Below are 19,179 nucleotides of genomic sequence, written 5' to 3'. Positions count from 1 at the left end.
CATACAGTCTCGTTTTTCTAGACTGTCATATATCTTCAAGGATTTTGGTATTTACCTTTCTTTCTTACATATGAAAGAACATTTGTGTCAAACACAAATGGGTCAAACACACAAGTGCAGCAATTCTTCGAACATTCTTCATGATTCCAAATAAGGTTTATGGGATCATAGGATCTCAAGCTCGAAGAGACCTTAGAGACCATCCAGTCCAACCCCCTCATTTTACAGAAGAGAAAACAGATTTCTAGAGGGGAAATGGCTTCTTCTGGGTTACCTAGTCAGTAGAAGAGCTGGGATTTGAACCCAGGTCTTCCAATGTCAAATCCAGACTCTTTCCGGTGCCTCTAAATTTAATGACCAAAGATATTTTGGGGTTGCCTACTCTTTATCTGGCACTATTTATAAGCACCTTATAAATTAATATAAAAAACATTCACCAGTCTGACTTCCCCTTAACTAATTAATGTGCCCTCCCCCTGCTTCCGTGGGTATACATGTAGTAAGTCTGTCTTTTATAAAATGGGTAGGGTGGTGAGATGTGAAACTGTAGAACTTCAACCACACTTAGTGGCTTTACAAGAGCCAAACTCAAGAACTTTTTTGCTTTAAGAAGTCTGCAGTGGTAGGATTCCAACACAGTTAAATTAGCTATTTTGTATTTTAAAATCAACATAAGATTCAACCTAATCTCAAAATTGAATTCTCTAGCCAGCTAGTTATTGCTTTGCAGTGGATAAACTTGACACTAGGTCTTAACTCTAAGTCACCACTCCCTTATTTCAGTTTTTTGGAGCTAGTCAACTGCTTCCTTTTCTTTAAAATGAAGGAGCCATTGAATTAAATGATCTCTAAGGTTCCTCTCCATCCTATCTTTTTATGAGTCTTATAGCACTAAAATATATGATTAAATAATACCTTATATCACTTCACAATTTTCAAGACCTTTACATAATTTATTGTTTGGACCTTTATTTTCAAAACAAACTTGGGGGGTGGATAGACAGGAATATTCCCCATTTACAAAGAAACTAGGGCACAGAAAATCCAAGTGGGTTTATAAGGCAACTGATGGATCTTTCATTTCTCCCAGCTCTACCCAAATAAACCTATGAACTCTCAGCCCCCAGGAAGTTCCCACAAAAACCTGTAACTGAAAGCTTATGCATGCTATTTTTTAAGACTGCCAGAAAATCAAATGGAAGTCTCTTTCCTGAGAGGCAAGAACTGTCCCAATGAATCACCAATGTCGGGAGGCCGTCCTCTGGATTAAAATGTCAAAGTATCCCTGAATACTTGAAGAAAACCCAAGATAAAAAAAACCTGAATTTAAAACAGAGAGCAAGTAATAGTATTCATATTATAAAAGGATTAACCACAGAACTCCTTTACATATCTAGTTCCTCTATAGAACTTTAAACAGTATTTATAAAAATTAAATTGAGACAAAACTTTTCAAGAACATATTATTTAAGGCATGGCCAAACGGACAGAGGGTTGGACTAGGGAGTCAAGAATACTTGGTTTTGAATCCTATGTCAGGAGCTCTGTGTAACCCTGAACAAGTCACTTAATCTTTGATCCTCAGTTTCCTCATCTATAAAATGGGGATAATAATAGTATTTATGTCACAAGGCTATTGTGAGAATCAGATGAGATGGATTTAAAGTGCTCTGCAAACCTAGAAGCACTATATTGATAACAGACATTATTATTTAGGAAAAGATAAAGATGACTGTCAGAGGGACATGATGGGTGCAAAGTGCTGACTTTATCTGTTCCGATAAAAGAGCTAATAATACTCCTGAGAATCTTTAGTCTTCCTCAGAACAGAGACTCTAACATAGGTAGAACTCTAATCTCTACTCTAAAGTACAGCTTCGCATACCTTTTAAGGGCATTCACAATTCACAAATTTTTGGAGGAGGGAGGTAAGTGGATGGAAATTGTAATGTCATTAGCCTTGAAGCAATTCACATGGATCTAAAAAATACTCTTTAGCTTCATGACAGGCCAGTTCTGCCTCCATGAAAGTCTGAACGGTACTGATATTCTCAATGTGAGACTATTATCTAATAGTGAATGAATTCATTTAATTTCTGCTAGATCATTTAGCAGCTATTACATATCTAATTGTTAATCCAGCAATCTCTCAGGAGATATTATTAGATTCTAGAGACAATCACCAAGGCTCACCAGTACCTAAGAAAGCAGGGCACTAAGATAAATACATACTGGTTTCAGGTAGTCATGCAATGACTTATAGGTGCTAGTGCCTTTAAAAAATTCAAAGCAGGCCAGTTGCAAAAAGTCATTTTAATTAGTTATGTGGGGGAAGAGTGATGAAACAGACTTTTTTTGGAGGCAGGAGGGACACTACAAGATTAGTTTCAGGATGTGAGCAAAGTTAAAGCTGTTGACATGGAAAATATTCCTTTAAAACTTTTTAGGAATTTTTTACTATCATGAAGTAATAGAGAAGAAAAAAAGTCAGTATTTCCTACTTGAAGGTAAGACCCAGTTGCATAATTTATCAAGTACTCTGACAAGGAGATCACTTTTAAGGGCTTCATGGGAAGGGACTTTAGAAGTTATCTAATCCAATCCCCTCATTTTACAGATCAAGAAACTGAGTCCCAGAGGTGAGATGACCTGCCTGAGGTCACATGGGCACAAAGGACAGAGGCAGGCCCCTGCTAGCCCTTGCTCCCAAGTCCAGGACACTTGTTTCAGAGTCTAATCTAACCCCAATACTTGGCTTCTAGTTGAAAGTGAGCTAACTTTGAGAGACATCTTCCTTGCCAACTCACCTTTCCTAAGGTATCCTGTTCTGTATCCTTTATTTCTCTTTTTTTTTCTTCTCCTGTCCTGTATTCTTTCTGGCCTTAGATATGGGTTCCTTCAACGCTCCCATCCTTTTGATTCATCACCCCAATTTTGTTTATCCTGTCTTTGGCTATTCTGATCAACTTTTTCCCTATGCCCCACACTTCAAATGAATCCTTTATCTCTTTCATATGTGCCCTTTCATTCTAACAAAGGCAGCTCAATTCTTTACGACTCTGCCCCAGGTGTCACTGTCCATCTAGCCCAACTGAAGGAATCCCATTTTGGTTATCTATTCCTGTACAAAATCTTCATTTAGGGATTTATAATAAATAGCTGCATATTTACGTTTTTACTGTCTTTAGCTACTTCTCCTTTATTATAGGAGAGGTTCAACCTAAACCCATAATCACTTTTTAAAAAAAAATTTTTTGAGGGGGAAGGCAGGGCAATTGGAGTTAAGTGACTTGCCCAAAGTCACACACCTAGTAAGTGTGTCAAGTGTCTGAGGACAGATTTGAACTCAGGTCTTCCTGACTCCAGGGCTGGTGCTCTACTTACTGTGCCACCTAGCTGCCCCCCATAATCACTCTTTGAAGGGATAGTGTTTTAGTACACTGACTACAGGAAGGACCTGACTGTCCTGCTGCATAGGCCGCTACCTATAGGATATGGTTTGTACGCAAACCAGGAAGAGCTCCCACCATGGTCTGGCCCTGATGCCTGCAGTTAGCTTGGAATTTCATTCTTTTTAGTGAAAGTACTGTTCCCCAATTAAAAGAGAAATACTCCAGGGAAGGGTAACATATTAAACAATATTTTGAAGAAAAACAGAGAATATTTAAATTATTAATAATGAATTCCTCCCCCCAAAGAAATATTGCCATTGAATTATAGTTTTTTAAAAGGGGGGAGAGCTTTTATTATGTGATCTGTTTTTTGAAATTCTCCTTTTGTCACATTAAAAAAAAAAACCCTTAAAAATCGTTTAGCTAGCTTTATGAATCTGTGTTACACTGACCACAAAACCTAAAAATTAAAGAATTCTTCTTTGGAAGAAAGGAGAAAAGGGCAGGGGGAACCAGCAGCAGGCAAGATGGACATGGCCCTTTTGGAAAGCAATCAATGCCACTAGTTCATCTAGGGAGGAATTAATAGTCAATTCAACAGATAGTACAACTTCTACAATCTGAGCAGATGTTCTACAAATCCGTCATTTCAGTTTAGGTCTCTTAACAAGCACTAGTAAGTGTCACCCTCCCTATAGTCTTATCTGAGGCTATTATAGTTAGAATAGAATACAATTTAATATTTAATCCTTATCCCTTTACATTGTTTTAACCTAATTAACCTGTTAAGTTTGCTAATATATCCAACCCACATGCTACAACATTAACATTCTGATAAACTACTTAGGGGGAGAGGAAGAAAATGTCACATTCAACCACTAGCATCGTCAATGGTTCTAATAACTTCTGACAATGAAAAATAATTGGTAGTTTTGGCAGATATGATACTAGGTAGAGATTGCTTGAAGTCTGAGTGGTGGACACATGAGGATTTCAGAATGAATATCAAGCATAACAAGCTATCAATTACTTATCTAGGATAATAGGGACAAATTAACCCCAGGCAGAGAAAATGTGATACATACGTGGATATCAGACTCCCAAAATGCAACAGTGTTTCAACTGAAAGGTCTAGTTTCGTGTCATCTTTGCTAGTGCATTTTAAATGCAATGCGGCAGTTATCACCTCCAGTACCCTCTTCAGTGCTGAAATACAGTTATTATACAGTCATATTTGAGCCAGATAGAACAGGTTTGTTTTATGAACTAAGACTCCATAAACTTCTCACATTCTCTGTAAACAATGTGACATATATGATCAAAATTCCAGGTCAATGGTTGAGTTCACCTGGACATTCATTTTAAAAGGTTTCACCGATTTAAGATTTTGAAAGTAACCCCAAAGATGCGGCAGCAATGCCAGTTTGTCCCTCAGTGATACTGTGAGGATGAGCGGACCCTCAGAAGAGAATATATCTAATAGCATGGGATCATTATGATGCTAAGTGAGGGTGGACTATTAACTCAAACCTTTCCCTTTCTTCCCCACAATTCAACATTCCCCTGGGACAGGCTTCCCAGATGAGGTAAGATTCTCATTAGATAAGGCTCCATTGAAGGAGAATTAACGCTACGACCTAGTCACATATATTGGTTGGTCTGTTTGAGGTATCACCAACCTGGAAAATAGCTTTCTAAAAAGACACACAAAGAAACTTGGGACTCTCTTTCAATTGATTTCTTGTACTCAAGAAAACATGGTTCATTAAATACAATGACAATAAGAGACATTTTAAATAAACATTAAATGGCAAACTTTTAAATGGCACTTAATAATATGGTAACAACCAGCCACAATAAACCAGTTTGCCCCAAACAAACAAGACTTGAGCGATTTCTTGCCATGGTTTATCTTAATTCCTTTATTAACATGATTCTTACAGTGGCCAAGTGGAAAAAAAAAATACTGTAGGCACTTCAGCCACATGATTGTTCACTCAAAGTTTTTATTTTTTAAGAACTTTGTGGCTTCCCAGTTCTCTCTCCTGTGAATCACCACATTGTTTGAAATCCTGAAGCCTTGGTAAAAAGCATTATTCTTAGAACTGCTCCCAAAATGATACAGACAAGGAGGAGAAGTATTCAGTGAGCAAGAGTTTGAGGCCAGGAATTAAAATCCAGTTTGCTAGGCAGAAGGATATCCCAGGGATGTGTTTGCCTCTGGAGATATCGCCTTGGATGCTCAAGTGCTCTGCTCTCTGACTCAAATTAGCCAAGATGGATACAGAACATTAGTCTGTAGTGCTTTACAGCTAAAAACAGTATTGTAGAACTAAATCTAATTACCAAAATTAGACAGTCTACCATAGATCAAACTGGAGGAAGAAAAAAATGGGATTTACAATAGAAACAGGTAACAATATTGCCAAAAGCATCTGACCGAAGAAATAAATGTTTACTATTCCCACCCATCTTTCAACACAAGTGGGAGCCACCTCAAGATAACTGAATTATGGACTAAGTCCAGAGCCAATGATTCAATTCACATATCCAAGCCTACTACAATTCCAGAATGCCTATTTCGTGTTTTAACAAGGACAAGTATTATTTTATTACCCTGGTTTATAAAAGGATATAGAAATTTTGCATCTGGTACAAGTTACCTGGTTCTATTCAATTAGGCTGAACATACATTTGGCATCAGTGCAACCCAGACAAGGATTCCCTTTTCTTAGGAATTCTCTATGATCATCTTTATTATACCTCTCCCTTAGATTCTAAAAGTTTTGCTTAGGAATGCACACAATTAAAACTACTAAAAATAATGTTAATACAATAGTGGTTTTCTTTCCTTTCTTTCAAAAGAAAACAAAGAGCCTAGAATATAAACACTTAAATAAATTTACTTCAAAACCAAAATGGGATGAAAGAAGGAATACTGAATACTTGGAATCCTGATATATTTTTAAGAGTTGGTTAATGTGATCAGATTATATGGGAAGAATAGCTAATTGAAAAATGTTATATGTGAGTATTAACCAATAAGAGTCCCATCCAACTGATCCTCATTTGGCACACCAAAACCAATCTTTTGGTCTCAATGCAGTATTACCACAAAAGGCAAAGGATGATGTTTGTTCATTTTGAGAGAAAACAAGGCCTAAAATGCTAATTTCTGTTTTCTCTGAAGGGCTACAGCAGGCATGCAGGCCACTTGCTAAAAAAAACAAAACAAACTGTACACAGTTTAGGATACTTCAACATTTGATGGTATGCTGGGTGCTAGGACCTGTGAAAAGCCAGCCATCAGAAGACAGAAGCTCTCTCCAGATCTAGGAGACTATTCCAGTCAGAGAAGAAGAAAAGGGGCCAGTTTAACTTGGCCTAAAAGAGGTGCATTTCCAAGCTGGTCCGAAGAAGCCATCTGGTTTCCAGTAATGTTAGGAGATGGTTATTGTCCAGGCTGTTTTCTATCAAAAGATGCAAGCCGAATAAGAGTGCCCATTAGGTAAGAGGGGCTTGCAGTCACCTCAAAAATACTTCAGCAAATCCTCATTATCCAGAAATATTAAAAAAGATGCACTTCCACCTCTCAAGACAAGAGGGAACTGAGCCTCTAAGACAGGAGTCTCCAATTTCCTATTTATAGGAATGAGGACAGCATCTCTCCTCTTATCTAGGTAAAGTTTACTCCTGTGCTTTTTTTTTCTTCCTTTCAGGCAAAGGAAGTTTTTTTTTATAGCAAAACAATTGCCTTCTCCATCTTCCCATGACTGTCATTTAGAAAACAGGGGAGTCGCAGAATGGGCAAGGGCCTTGCAATAACCTCTTTATCCAGTCAGGATCTGTGAAAAGGAAAACAAGGGGTATCAAACATGGATTTTATAAATCACAATAGAGAGCAGAGTACAGGGGGAGAAAAGAAATGGAGAAACAAAGGAAGGAAGTTAAAAATGAATCATTTATGTGACCTTAGACAAGTCACTTCCCTTCTCTGATCTTTTAACCCATCATTACACATTCTTCCCAACTAGCAAGATTTTACACTTACTTTTATAAGTGGCTCTGAATAAATTAAACTAGTAGTTTTTGTTCAGTTCATTTATCTCTATAATGATGTGCAAAGAGGTTATGAATTTTTCATTGCTGTCAATGTTAAAAAAATACTCAGCAAAACAACAGTCCTACTTCTTTAAATATAAAATTAGATTGGTTCAACTCAAAGCAGAGAAAGAGGTGATGATGATCTGTGTTTCTACTTTTGTTAAAGGAGACCCCATCAGTCAGGTATAATGGTAGACATCTGTTGTTGCACAATAAAGACCATTAACAAAGTCAATTGTCTCATGTCTGATATCAACCTGGGCTAGTTAAAAAGTCTTCTGTTCTGTGGTCACAAAATGTACCTAATACCATTATCGGCATTGAGTTGTTTCAGTTATGTCCAATTCTTTGTGATTTCATTTGGGTTTTTTTTTGGCAGAGATACCAGAGTGGTTTACCATTTCCTTTTCTAGCTCATTTTAAATACGAGGAACTAAGGCAAACAAGTTTAAGTGACTTGCCCAGGGTCACATGGTTAATAAGTATCTGAGGCTGGATTTGAACTCATGAAGATGAGTCTTCTTGATTCCAAGCCCAGTGCTCTATCCACTATGCCAACTAACTGCCCTTTGTGGCCCCAAACTAGCAAACCGTTTAATGAATATGTGCCAAAGAAGGCCTGGACAACCTACAGCCCACTAAAGGATTTCGGGCAGCCTGCACAAAATTTAGAGGAAAACACCCTCTACATTTTTCGCAGGCCATCTAAAATCCTTTGACAGGCCACAGGCTGTGCTGGTCTGTGCTAAAGGGAACTACCTACAATCAGTCAAAAAGTATGGATCCACTGCATCTCACTCCATTTATCGAGAAAAATCCCAAATGCATACATGACTTAGACATAAATGGTGACATCCTCAGCAATTTAGAAGAGTAAGAAGGAAACTACCTTTCAGATCTATGGATAAGGGAAGGGTTTAGGACTAAATAAGCAAAAGAAGGTCACTGAATATAACAAAACACTTTAATCATATAAAATTATAAAGTTTTTACGTAAACAATTGCAATGCAATTAAAATTAGAAACAGGAAATATTTGCAGCAAGTTTCTTTGATAAATGCCTCAATTCCAAGATATATAAGGAACATTCACTCATTGGTAGCTGGAAGCACCTTGTTAAGTTCCTTTGGATGTTCCCCTTTTTTTGTCTCCCTCTCTTCCCCACCCCTGCTCCCAGCTCTAATTTCTCTAACTAGGACAACGTGAAGCCTCAGATTAAATAAAAAATGGAAGAAGAAACTGATGTTCTTGTCATCAGTGATGGTTCTGGCACGTGCAAAACTGGTTTTGCTGGGAATCATGCCCTTCAGGCTGTGTTCCCCTCCATTACTGGAAGTCCAAGACACCAGGGTGTCATGACGGGAATGGGACAGTTAAGCTGGTGATGAGGCCCAAAGCAAGAGAGTTATCTTGACTCTGAAATATCCCATTAAACATGGCATTGTTACCAACTGGGATGACATGGAGAAAATCTGCCATCATACCTTCTACAATGAGCTTTGTGTAGTCTCTGAGGAACACCTTGCTCTGCTTATAGAAGTTCCTTTAAACCTCAAGGCCAACAGAGAGAAGATGACACAAATTATGTTGAGGACTTCAACACTCCAGCCATGTAGGCTGCTATTCAGGCTGTGATGTCTCTGTATGCCTCTGGCTGTACCATTGCTATCATTATGGTCTCTGGTGATGGTTTCACCCACACTGTGCCCATCTATGAGAATTATGCCCTTCTCCATGCCATCCTTCATTTAGTATTGGCTGGCCATGACCTGATAGATAACCTCATGAGATACTGACAGAAAGAGGGCATAGCTCCACTACCATAGCTGAAAGGGGAAATTATTCATGACCTCAAGGAGAAGCTGGGCTATTCTTCCCCGGACTTTGAGCAGGAGATGGCCATTGCTACTTGATTCTCTTCCCTGGAGAAGAGGTAGGTATTTCCTAATGGCTATGTGATCACCACTGGCAAGGAGAGTTTCAGGTGTCCAGAGGCCCTCTTTCAGCCATCCTTCATGGATATGGAATTCTGTCACATTCATGAAAACATTTTCAATTCTATCATGAAGTGTGATATTGATATACAAAAAGATCTATGTGCCAAGATGGTATTGTCTGGTGGTACTACAATGTACCCTGGTTTTGCTGACAGAATGAAGAAAGAAAGCACAGCCCTGGCATTTAGCACACTGAAACTGAAGATCATTGCTCCCTGTGAACAGAAGCATTTAATCTGAATTGGTGGTTCTATTCAGGCTTCTCTCTGCACCTTCCAGCAGATGTGGATCAGCAAGTAGGAATACGATGAATCTGGCCCATCCACATCATCTACCACAAATGCTTCCAAATGGACTGCTAGCAGATCAATAGCAGATCCATAGTGCATGACTATTCACAAAGTATATATTTGCCCTGGCAACTATACATCTCATAATAGCATCATGAAACTGGAATAAGCCTTTTTTGAAAAGAAACTTGTCCTTGAGGAAGTTTGTATCTGATATTAGACAAATATGGGCACTTTTTAGATTGCTGAATTGTTACTGACTTGACCTCATATTCAAGTTAATAGTTGTTCCCTTGGTGTACATTTTAGCATACCTTATACACATCTTTGATTTAAACCCTGATAACAGGTCACTTCCTTTCGACAGGTAAGGATAAGAGTTAGCTTTCATAGGGAATTGACCTGATAATATGGTAATACAGTAGATACTGATTGATACTCAACAGCTGTACAGTTTAGTTCTATAAAGAATCAGGTCTGTACGGGTAATCTAAAGGTCAGAATTCCAGCATCTAAAAAAGATGACTTAAGGCTGGCAAGAGTTTATCACATATGTTATTAAATAATATCTTGCCATCATCCTAGCAGGAACACATACTGAAACCAAGCCTTAGGAGCCAGTTTTTTTCTACCCCTAACCCACTGCTTCCCCCAATGTCATGGGGTTAAGTTACCCAACCTTGAGTTGCAAAAAAGTGCATTCACAACCTATAAAGTTGTGCATCTAGTTAATTTATGTAAGATTTCTGTGGTTGCCTTAATGTTTTCAAGACAGTAGAATACCAAATTTGTAAGTCATTCTAAGAGTTGAGAACTGTAATGCCCAACATTTAATTATGTAAGGAAAAATAAAAGTGCTGTAAGTAAACTAAAAAAAAAGATAAAAGACTAAGAGTTATTTTCCAATTGATAAATGGTCAAAGAACAGGCAATTTTCAAAGGAAGAAACTCAAGTTACCAACGACCACATAAAAACTGTTCCAAATCACTAACAATTAGAGAAATACAAATTAAAGCAACTCTGAAGTCTTATTTCATAGCCATCAGATTGGCAAAGAAAACCAACAAAAGGAGGAAAATGCGAAATGGTGGAGGGACTATGGAAAAACAAGTACACTGGGGCACTGTTGGTGAAGCTGTGAACTGATCCTGTCACTCTGGAAAGCAATTTAGAAATATGCCCCCAAAGTTACAAACCTTAGGCCCAAATCCCAAAGAAATCAAAGCAAGAGGAAAAGGAATTACATACATGTTAAAAAACACCCTACAACAGCTCTTTTGGCAGTAGCCAAAAAGAGAAACTAAGGGGGTGTCTGTCTATTGGGGAACGGCTAAACAAATGATGGCATACAAATGTAGCAGAATATCACTGTGCCATAGAGAATGATGAAAGGGACAGTTTCAAAGGAAACTAGAAAGACTTTCATGAAGGGTTGCAGAGTGAAGTGAGTGGACTAGGAGAACAATTTATACAAGGACAACATTAATATAGAGAAAACAACTCTGAAAGATTTAAAATTCTAACCAATGAAATAATAAACTAGGAGTACTGAGGAACGACCATCTCCTGACAGAGTAATGATGGACTTAAAATACAAATGAAACACATTTTTCTACATCACCAATATGGGAACTTATTTTCCTGGACTATGCATATTTGTTATGGGAGTTTTAAATTTTTAAAAAAATTGCTCCAATGGGAGAGACAATCAGAGAGGAGATAATGTTTATAAAAATATTTTTATAAATACGTATTAAAAAAAAACCCTAGAAGGCCTATCTTAAAATATTGTATTCTCTTCCCATATAAATGAGGGCAACTAGACATAATGGGACATAGTAAATTATATCGAGGAGCAGGAGAAAGAAAAAAGGAGTAGAGTTGGATCAGCACAAATTCTTAACTGCTGGAAAAACAATTCAAAGTAACTAACCTACTGAAGAATGGTAGTGTCATCTTTATATCCAAGGAACAACAGCATTAAGAATCTCATTTGAACTTTTTTTATTTAATCAATGAAATACGTTTGCACATGCAAACCAAATCCTAACCCTGTCATATTTCAGAGTGAGCCTACTGTCTGTGGACACAGCATCACTCACCATAGCAAACCACATAGCCACTTGATTCACATAGTAAATGTAATATATACTTAGACACAGCATTGTCCAATTACCATTTTCTAATTAGAGCTGTGGCTAAACAATAACATTGTAAAGAGCAGAATATTATCCTTGCTTTCACTCCCTGCCTGCATAACAGGAAAATGATTCTGAGCCTGACCTGAGTTGTTATACTGATGACTGGGCATTCTGCCAGCATTCTTAATCCCATCCTTCCAAGCCAGGGAAGACACTCACTCACCTTCTGGAGTTGGATGTCGTGCAATGCTGTCATGAAGCAAACACCTTCTGTATATCAAACTCTGGCAGGACTGGTAGGTTAAAAAGCACCTGAAAGAAGACATTGTATTGTCATGAGAAAAAGTTTGCTAGATTCAAACCAATAAACTCTGAGAGCAGTATGGTATTTGATTGGAGGTTCACCATGGGCAGCTAATTATTTTGAAAAGATATGAACCAAGGTGAAAGAACAAAAATAATCACAAGCTCAAAGTGGCATCTAGGCATAGATACTACTAAAAACTACATTCGTTGTGACCCCATATGATTGGCATACACCAAGGAAAAGGTTTATGAATAGGGGATGGGATTAATGGGGCAAGGTCTCATGGAGGGTTATGCTCAGGCAACAGTAGTCAAAAGAAATGGTACTGATGAGAGGTAACTATGGATAGTCAGGATCTTTCTTAACTGCAGCTTCCAATTTGTCTGTTAATTCAAAGGACATTGCCTAGTCTGGAAAGAATTCAAAATCTGCCTTATAGATGGCTGGACCATGAAATCCTCTGGCTCAAGTTAAAAAATTTATAGAGCATACAAGATGCATGTTCTAGACACTACTGAGTTTTGTGATTTTTATTAGTCAACATCTCTATTTGAAGAAGTTTATGAGCTAGTTGCGGGGAGAGGGATGAAGAAAGAAGAGAGGGAGAGGCGGAAAATGCAATATAGATAAATTTGAATAACAAAGAACACATAAAAGATATAACATAGATAGAGAAGATCCATTGATTCTAAGTGAGGAAAGATGGGATGCAAAGGGATGATGCAGTATATATAATAGGTCATTCCAGATCACTCAGAGAATGTTTCTTGGAAAATAAGGAGGGAAACAATTCCAATATTGAATAAAGGATGAGAGGGAGAAGAATTAACAGTAAAACACCCCAAGTGCCCAGTACTAGTATTTAGAGATTACATTTTGTCATTACCTTTTTCTTCTTAGAAAAAAACAATTGCCTTTGTGAAAGACCCAATCTTGGGGCAGCTAGGTGGTGCAGTGAGTAGGAGTCAGGAGAACCTGAGTTCAAATCTGGCCTCAGACACTTAACACACTTACTAGCTGTGTGTGACCTTGGGCAAGTCACTTAACCCCAATTGCCTTGCCTTCCCCCTCAAAAAAAAAAAAAAGAACCAATCTGTTCAAAATGTAAAATGCACAAAAGGTTTAACTTTCTATAATAAGCTATTTAAAGCAAGTCAATTACAAACAAAAAATAACCCTAACCAAATAAATAAGAAAACTACATATGAGTTTGAAATTCTATTTTAAAGTGTTCCTTTCTTAGCTTGTAGATGAAAAAGCATCAATGGCAGGTTCTACCAAAATTATAGTCATTCCCCCACATAAACTTATGAACAACAATCTCCTTTAGTGGGCAAGACTTGAACATCAGTGGCAGTTGTTTGCTCTAGTCTATAAGGGGAACAATCACTCAATCAATAAACATTTATTAAGCACCTACTATGTGCCAGGTGGTGTGCTAAGCATGGACTCAGCACAAAAGCAGAAGTGATTTAAAGCCACTTACCGAAGCCAAATGTGCCCATTAGAGCAAACTGCCTGCTTACGATCTGTGAATGGCAAAATTTCTTTACACAAGCTGCAGTGTTCAGGGAAAGTTTGTTTGTTCATCTTCTTTGAGATGTGCCCAATAAGTACCTAAGAAGACACAGTAGCAGCAGTGGTTAGAGGTGAATGTAGCATTATTGAAAGGGGAATGCCTCAGAAGGAAAAGTTCCATTAAAATAAAGAAAAAGTAACTTAAAATCCAATGTGATAAAAGAGATGGATAGACTTCTAATTCTCTATTGGCTAACCATGGTACTTGAAAAGGAAGAACTTACACCACTGACCAACTTAACTCAAAGAAATATTGAACGAAATAGAAGACATTCATGGTAGTATATTAATAACACAGACTGAGTTCACTAAGGCAAAAACTGACCCTTAAAAGCAAATAACGTATTATCATCCACCGTTTTAAATATTTTTGAAATGGGGACCTGAAGCTTTTGTTACAGGTTGTGAAAAATGTCATGGTTAGGAAATGTAGCTCAAAACGTCATCTCCTATGTAAAACAATCTAAATGCTTATTCTTAAGAGGCTAGAAAAATCCATCTGGATGTCAGTCTTGGTAATCAACAATTAGGAGTTTAAAAAATGTAACTTTATCTCACAATAATTTATCAGAACATACAAGTAAGAGTTGACATATTGGGTCAGATCAATAGTACATATAGCTTAGGATTCTGTTGGTAAAAATGGTAAAAACCAGAACTGCATTGAATCCCACCAGAGTTTTAATAGAAGGGGCAGCTTAAAGTTTGGAGAATAGGAATCAGAGCTGGAAAGCGCCTCAGAGGCCACCTAGTTCAGCCTCCTTATTTAATGGGTAAGGCACCTGAGATCAAGAGAGATGAAGTGACTTGCCCAGAGTTACAGGAGTTTCTGTTTTGTTTTGAAATATCCTTCTTGGTGACATGCAGTGTTTTGTTAGCCCTTTTTAGCAGCAGTAACAGACAGGAATACTTACAATAACTTCCAAGTCACTTATACATACATTTTGGATTTTTTAAAAAATCACTAAATATCACACATTAAACTCTATGAACTATAGAAATTTACAAGTTTAGTAGAAACTTCTCATTTTCGTAATGGCTTTGTGGTGGCTGCCCAACTCATGCAAAAAAAAAAAAATCAAATTTCTCAAAATCTTGGCAAACAACAACATGACCTTGAACTTATATACCACCAATAGCTTTTCCAAAGTGCTTTTACATGTATTATCTCATTTAATTAATGTAACATCCCTGTAACATAGATACAACAGGTGTCAGAACCTCCATTTTAGAGAGGAACAGGTTGAGACTAAGGGAGGTTAATAGTGAAGAGACGACAAAAACAAATTAATTGGTGATGTGAAGTCTCTTACCTCTCAGTCCAGAGCTATACCACATTAATATGAACATAATGCCAGCACACCAAATTTCAGTCAAATAAATTAGTCAACATAAAATACCTTAAATTCTAGGGAGGAAAAGTACTTTATTAGGGTTTTGTTGTTGAGTTGTGTCCGACTTTTTTGTAACCCCTTTTGGGGGTTTTCTTGGCAGAGATACTGGAGTGGTTTGCCATTTCCTTCTCCAGCTCATTTTACAGGTGAGGAAACTGAGGCAAACAGGGTTAAGTGATTTGCCCAAGGTCACACAATTATTACATGTCTGAGGCCACATTGGAACTCAGAAGGATGAGTCTTCCTAACTCCAGGCCCAGCACTCTATCCACTGCACCACCTAGCTGCCTTTAGCTGTTGTCTAAGCAACAACAATAACAAGATATAACTTGAACATGTGAAAACATCTACAATACTTTACATTTTAATCTAGTGGTGACTAAAGTAATTGTGGGGGCCCTATAAAATCACTGCACTGAATACTATACAATAAAGACACAGTAAAATTAAATATTTAAAACAGCCTTTAAAAAAACTTAAATAAGACTAGTAAATATTTTAATGAACATTCTGAATTGTACCTGAGCAATAAGTCAAGTCAAGAGATCATACAGCCCTTTGGAAAAAAGCAGCAACAAGTAATCTATGACTACACTACACAAACAGATTTATGGTTTAACATGAGGGGTAGGGGTAATAATATTTGAACTTTATACCCCCAATTTATACTGGAGAAAGACTTTAAACAATGACAGCAAATCACTAGGGCAAAAAGCAACAGACAATGAGGGCTTTGAATTTGTCTACATCAGTTTCCTCACCTGTAAAATGGAGATAATTTTAACACCAGCCTCCTAGGGTTGTTGCGAGGATAAAAATAGGATATTTGTAAAGTGCTTTGCAAACTTTAAATGCCATGTAAATTCTACTTATTATTATTGTCTTTAAAAAAAATAATGCAGGTAACCCTTCCTGTATATTTTGCATGCCCCTGCTTGCTAAATTAGGAAAAGCTCTATTCCTAAAGAATTCCTATTAAGAAGAAAAACAACCAAAATACAGCAACTAACATTTGGAAGTAAAAAGGGAAAGACAGAGAGGGGCGCAATAATCTTTTTCATCTGCTTTGTCAGGACCACCCCATAGTACATACCCTGCTAAATGCAGCTTCCTTGTACCCATTTATCTAGAAAAGCCTTACACTGATGCTAGGTTCCTTCTTTTAAGAATCCATCTTGCATTCACCCAGAGTCTCATGCATTAATTTTTCTACTATAGTGCCAATAATGTAAAAGACTATTCTGTGAAATGCTAAAGCAAAGGGTACACTTTAAGAATCCTGTTATGGCTATGTCTTTCTCATGGAGGGAAATGCCGACATTTCATACAGTGTAACTGCCGTCATCAGTTATAACCTACCCGAGCTGTTCTGTCATCATAGCCTTCATCAGACATTAAAAAGTCACAGAGTCCTCTGGTGGGGATGCTAGTGTTCTCCGTGATCCACGTGTGCAGGTATACTTCCCCCAACACCCTCTTCATGTGCTCCCTAGTTAAGTGCATTTCTACAGCTTCGATTCTTCCTTGGATTTCAAGGAGCTTTTCTTCCATTGGCTCACGACCTGCATCTCCAGACTGGAGGGGTGAGCTGTCAGCTCCATCTTCAGCATCTCTTTCTTTGTTTCTCTCATGACCACCTGGCTTGCTTGTTTGTTTGAAAGAAGTTCCTTCTTCCTGTTGTTCCTCCTCGGCATGGCCCAGCCCAAGGGAGTCAGTTATTAAGACTTTGCTGTCCTCATGGGTGGGCTTCCATAAGACCTCTGAGGGGGTTTTCTGCATTGACTGGTATAAAATCCTCAAGAGGAAAAGTTTAAAACGCCAAAAGTAAGTAGACCCGGAACCTTCAATTTTCTTGTCCAAGGCTTCTTGTAAAAACTGAGGGATATGTTTATCTTTCAAAATTTTCCAGCGTACCAGGTCTAATAAGTCTACCTGCTTAAAGAGGTTTTGAACTGAAGACTCTAAGAGCTGAGCTGCTGCTTCTTCAAATGTTTTGAGAGTTACAAACTGAACCTGGTAGTTTTTATTAACAGGGTGGAGACCATTGACCATGCCCTCAGTTGTAATGACTGCCAGGTACGCACCACAGGGGCTTACCGCTATCCCATGAGTCCTTACTGAGCCAAATACTTCTGATAGTTTAATCAGTTGGTGCTCAAACTTCAATGCAACATCTGTAAAAATGGGAATCAGCTGCCTCACCTTTCCATCACTTGAGCATGTGTATACTGTACCATTTTGTTTGTCTGCGGTCATGGAAACAATTGGTAGTGTATGGAGTCCTGTGACATGGGAATTATGGACATTCAGACCTGCTTTGGATATCAGAAGAAGACACCAAAACACATAGGATCCCCTAGCAGCCACCACTAAGCTACAACTACATTTCTGGTAAGGATGATAAAGAGGAATACATTTAATGCTGTGCACTGGCAACTGGTCCATTTCCTTCCATAGAATAACAGGTTGCCTTAATGTAAAGTAGCCTTTAACTGCTTTGAGGTTAACAGGAAGAATTTTAACAGGCCCAAAAGCGCTCCCCACAATGAGCCCACTCATCTTTCGGTTATTGTGTTCATACTCCCACCAAAACAAAACGCTAGGAGAGGTAATCCCTGATTCAATTGTGTTGCATGAAGAGATGGATTCCTTGCCAATAAATGGGAGCTGAAACTGCCACACTGCAATGTTTCCATTTTCAAAAAGGACTGCCAGAAGAACACTGCCAACATCACGGCATTCATTATTGTGTTTGACCTGCTGGGTGGTGCAAATGCCTGACCACTCCATCCGTACTGGCGTCTGCATGCTGTGTCTCCTCTGAAACTCTGCAAAATCCCCAAGATCTCCTTCGGGGGCTTCATTTTTGTTGAGCTTATAGCTGGTCTCATAAAGGCGCTCTCCATAGATCTCAGTTAGATCAACTAGCTGTACCCACTGCAGTCTGTTGAGGTTAGCCTGGATGGTCAATCGATTGTCCATGGTCAATGCTGACAACAGGCATCTCCCATTAGCATCACAGCCCATTGGGGACCAGCTGGTGTACTTGAATCCTCTCATTGGTGGCAAAGATTTTCCTTCAGGATTGAACACCCTATCTAGCATGAAGCTCTGACTGACTGTGGGGTCCTTAGAGGTGGCAAATTTCTCCTTACATTCAGCAACCTCCTTTTTTGAACCAACCTGAGGAGGGAAAAAAGATATTTTTAAAAACTAGATAAACACAATCTCAGATCAATGTAAATATACAGTATTATTTAGTATGAAACAAGTGATTCATATTAAGATTAGAAATAAATGAATACCTTCAATATTGCTTCTGCTTTTTTGCGGCAAACTGGGCACTCAAAAGAAAAGGGTACATAAATAAAAAACAACTGAAAATCTAAGAGAATATAAAATAAAACACACTATTCCCTTCCTAACAGAGAGATATGGGGACAGATCTTTGTATATAATGTCAGATGAAGCCAATGAATCAGATATTTTTGATTACTTGTCATTCTTTGTCATATCTCTTAGGTTCAATCTATAAGGGGGGAGTGGTGGCCACCCCCTCACTTCTCCCTCATCTATGATAGTAAGATTAAATGTACCAACAAAAATAATATTAAAAAAAGAATAGTGCACTTACATTCTCCAAGGGTCAACTAAAATTACTCACCCCAGGTTGGCTGTTATTATTTTTAAATAAACAGTAAGTATTATTAACAACTTGGCCTTCCACTTTATTTTGAAGAGGAAAAACTGCATGGTTAGCTGGTTCTTAGTGCCATAAAATAATAGGTGTCAAATACCAACACAGCATTCAGCTAGGCCCAACACAAAACAGTAAGTGCATTAGAAGGCATATTTCTTAGATATAGTTAAGTGTCAGATGTTTTACATTCCTTTAGGGAACAAAAACCTTTCTAGAATACACCTGACCTCAGGGGGCAGTAGCAGAATGAGTACTTTTCAATGACAAGTGTTCGT

General features: G+C 38.0%; 1 protein-coding gene across 1 annotated transcript in view; it reads right to left on the bottom strand.

The window, feature by feature from the left end:
* Positions 1-3,382: 3,382 nt before the first annotated feature.
* The window catches only part of GTF3C4 (general transcription factor IIIC subunit 4), a 34,753-nt gene continuing 18,956 nt past the window's right edge, over positions 3,383-19,179 (bottom strand). Inside the window, exons 2-5 of the mRNA XM_036751840.1 lie at positions 16,564-18,387; positions 13,719-13,849; positions 12,149-12,237; positions 3,383-7,237 (exon numbers count right to left, since the gene is read on the bottom strand). Of these exons, the coding sequence (XP_036607735.1) occupies positions 7,173-7,237; positions 12,149-12,237; positions 13,719-13,849; positions 16,564-18,387 (2,109 nt within the window). The 3' untranslated portion in view covers positions 3,383-7,172. The remainder of the gene's footprint in view (positions 7,238-12,148; positions 12,238-13,718; positions 13,850-16,563; positions 18,388-19,179) is intronic.

This window comes from Trichosurus vulpecula, chromosome 3 (genome assembly GCF_011100635.1).
Source record: "Trichosurus vulpecula isolate mTriVul1 chromosome 3, mTriVul1.pri, whole genome shotgun sequence".
In the NCBI taxonomy this organism is placed as follows: domain Eukaryota; kingdom Metazoa; phylum Chordata; class Mammalia; order Diprotodontia; family Phalangeridae; genus Trichosurus; species Trichosurus vulpecula.
Note: the sequence above shows the minus strand (reverse complement) of the source record. Positions and strands in the feature narration are given on the sequence as shown.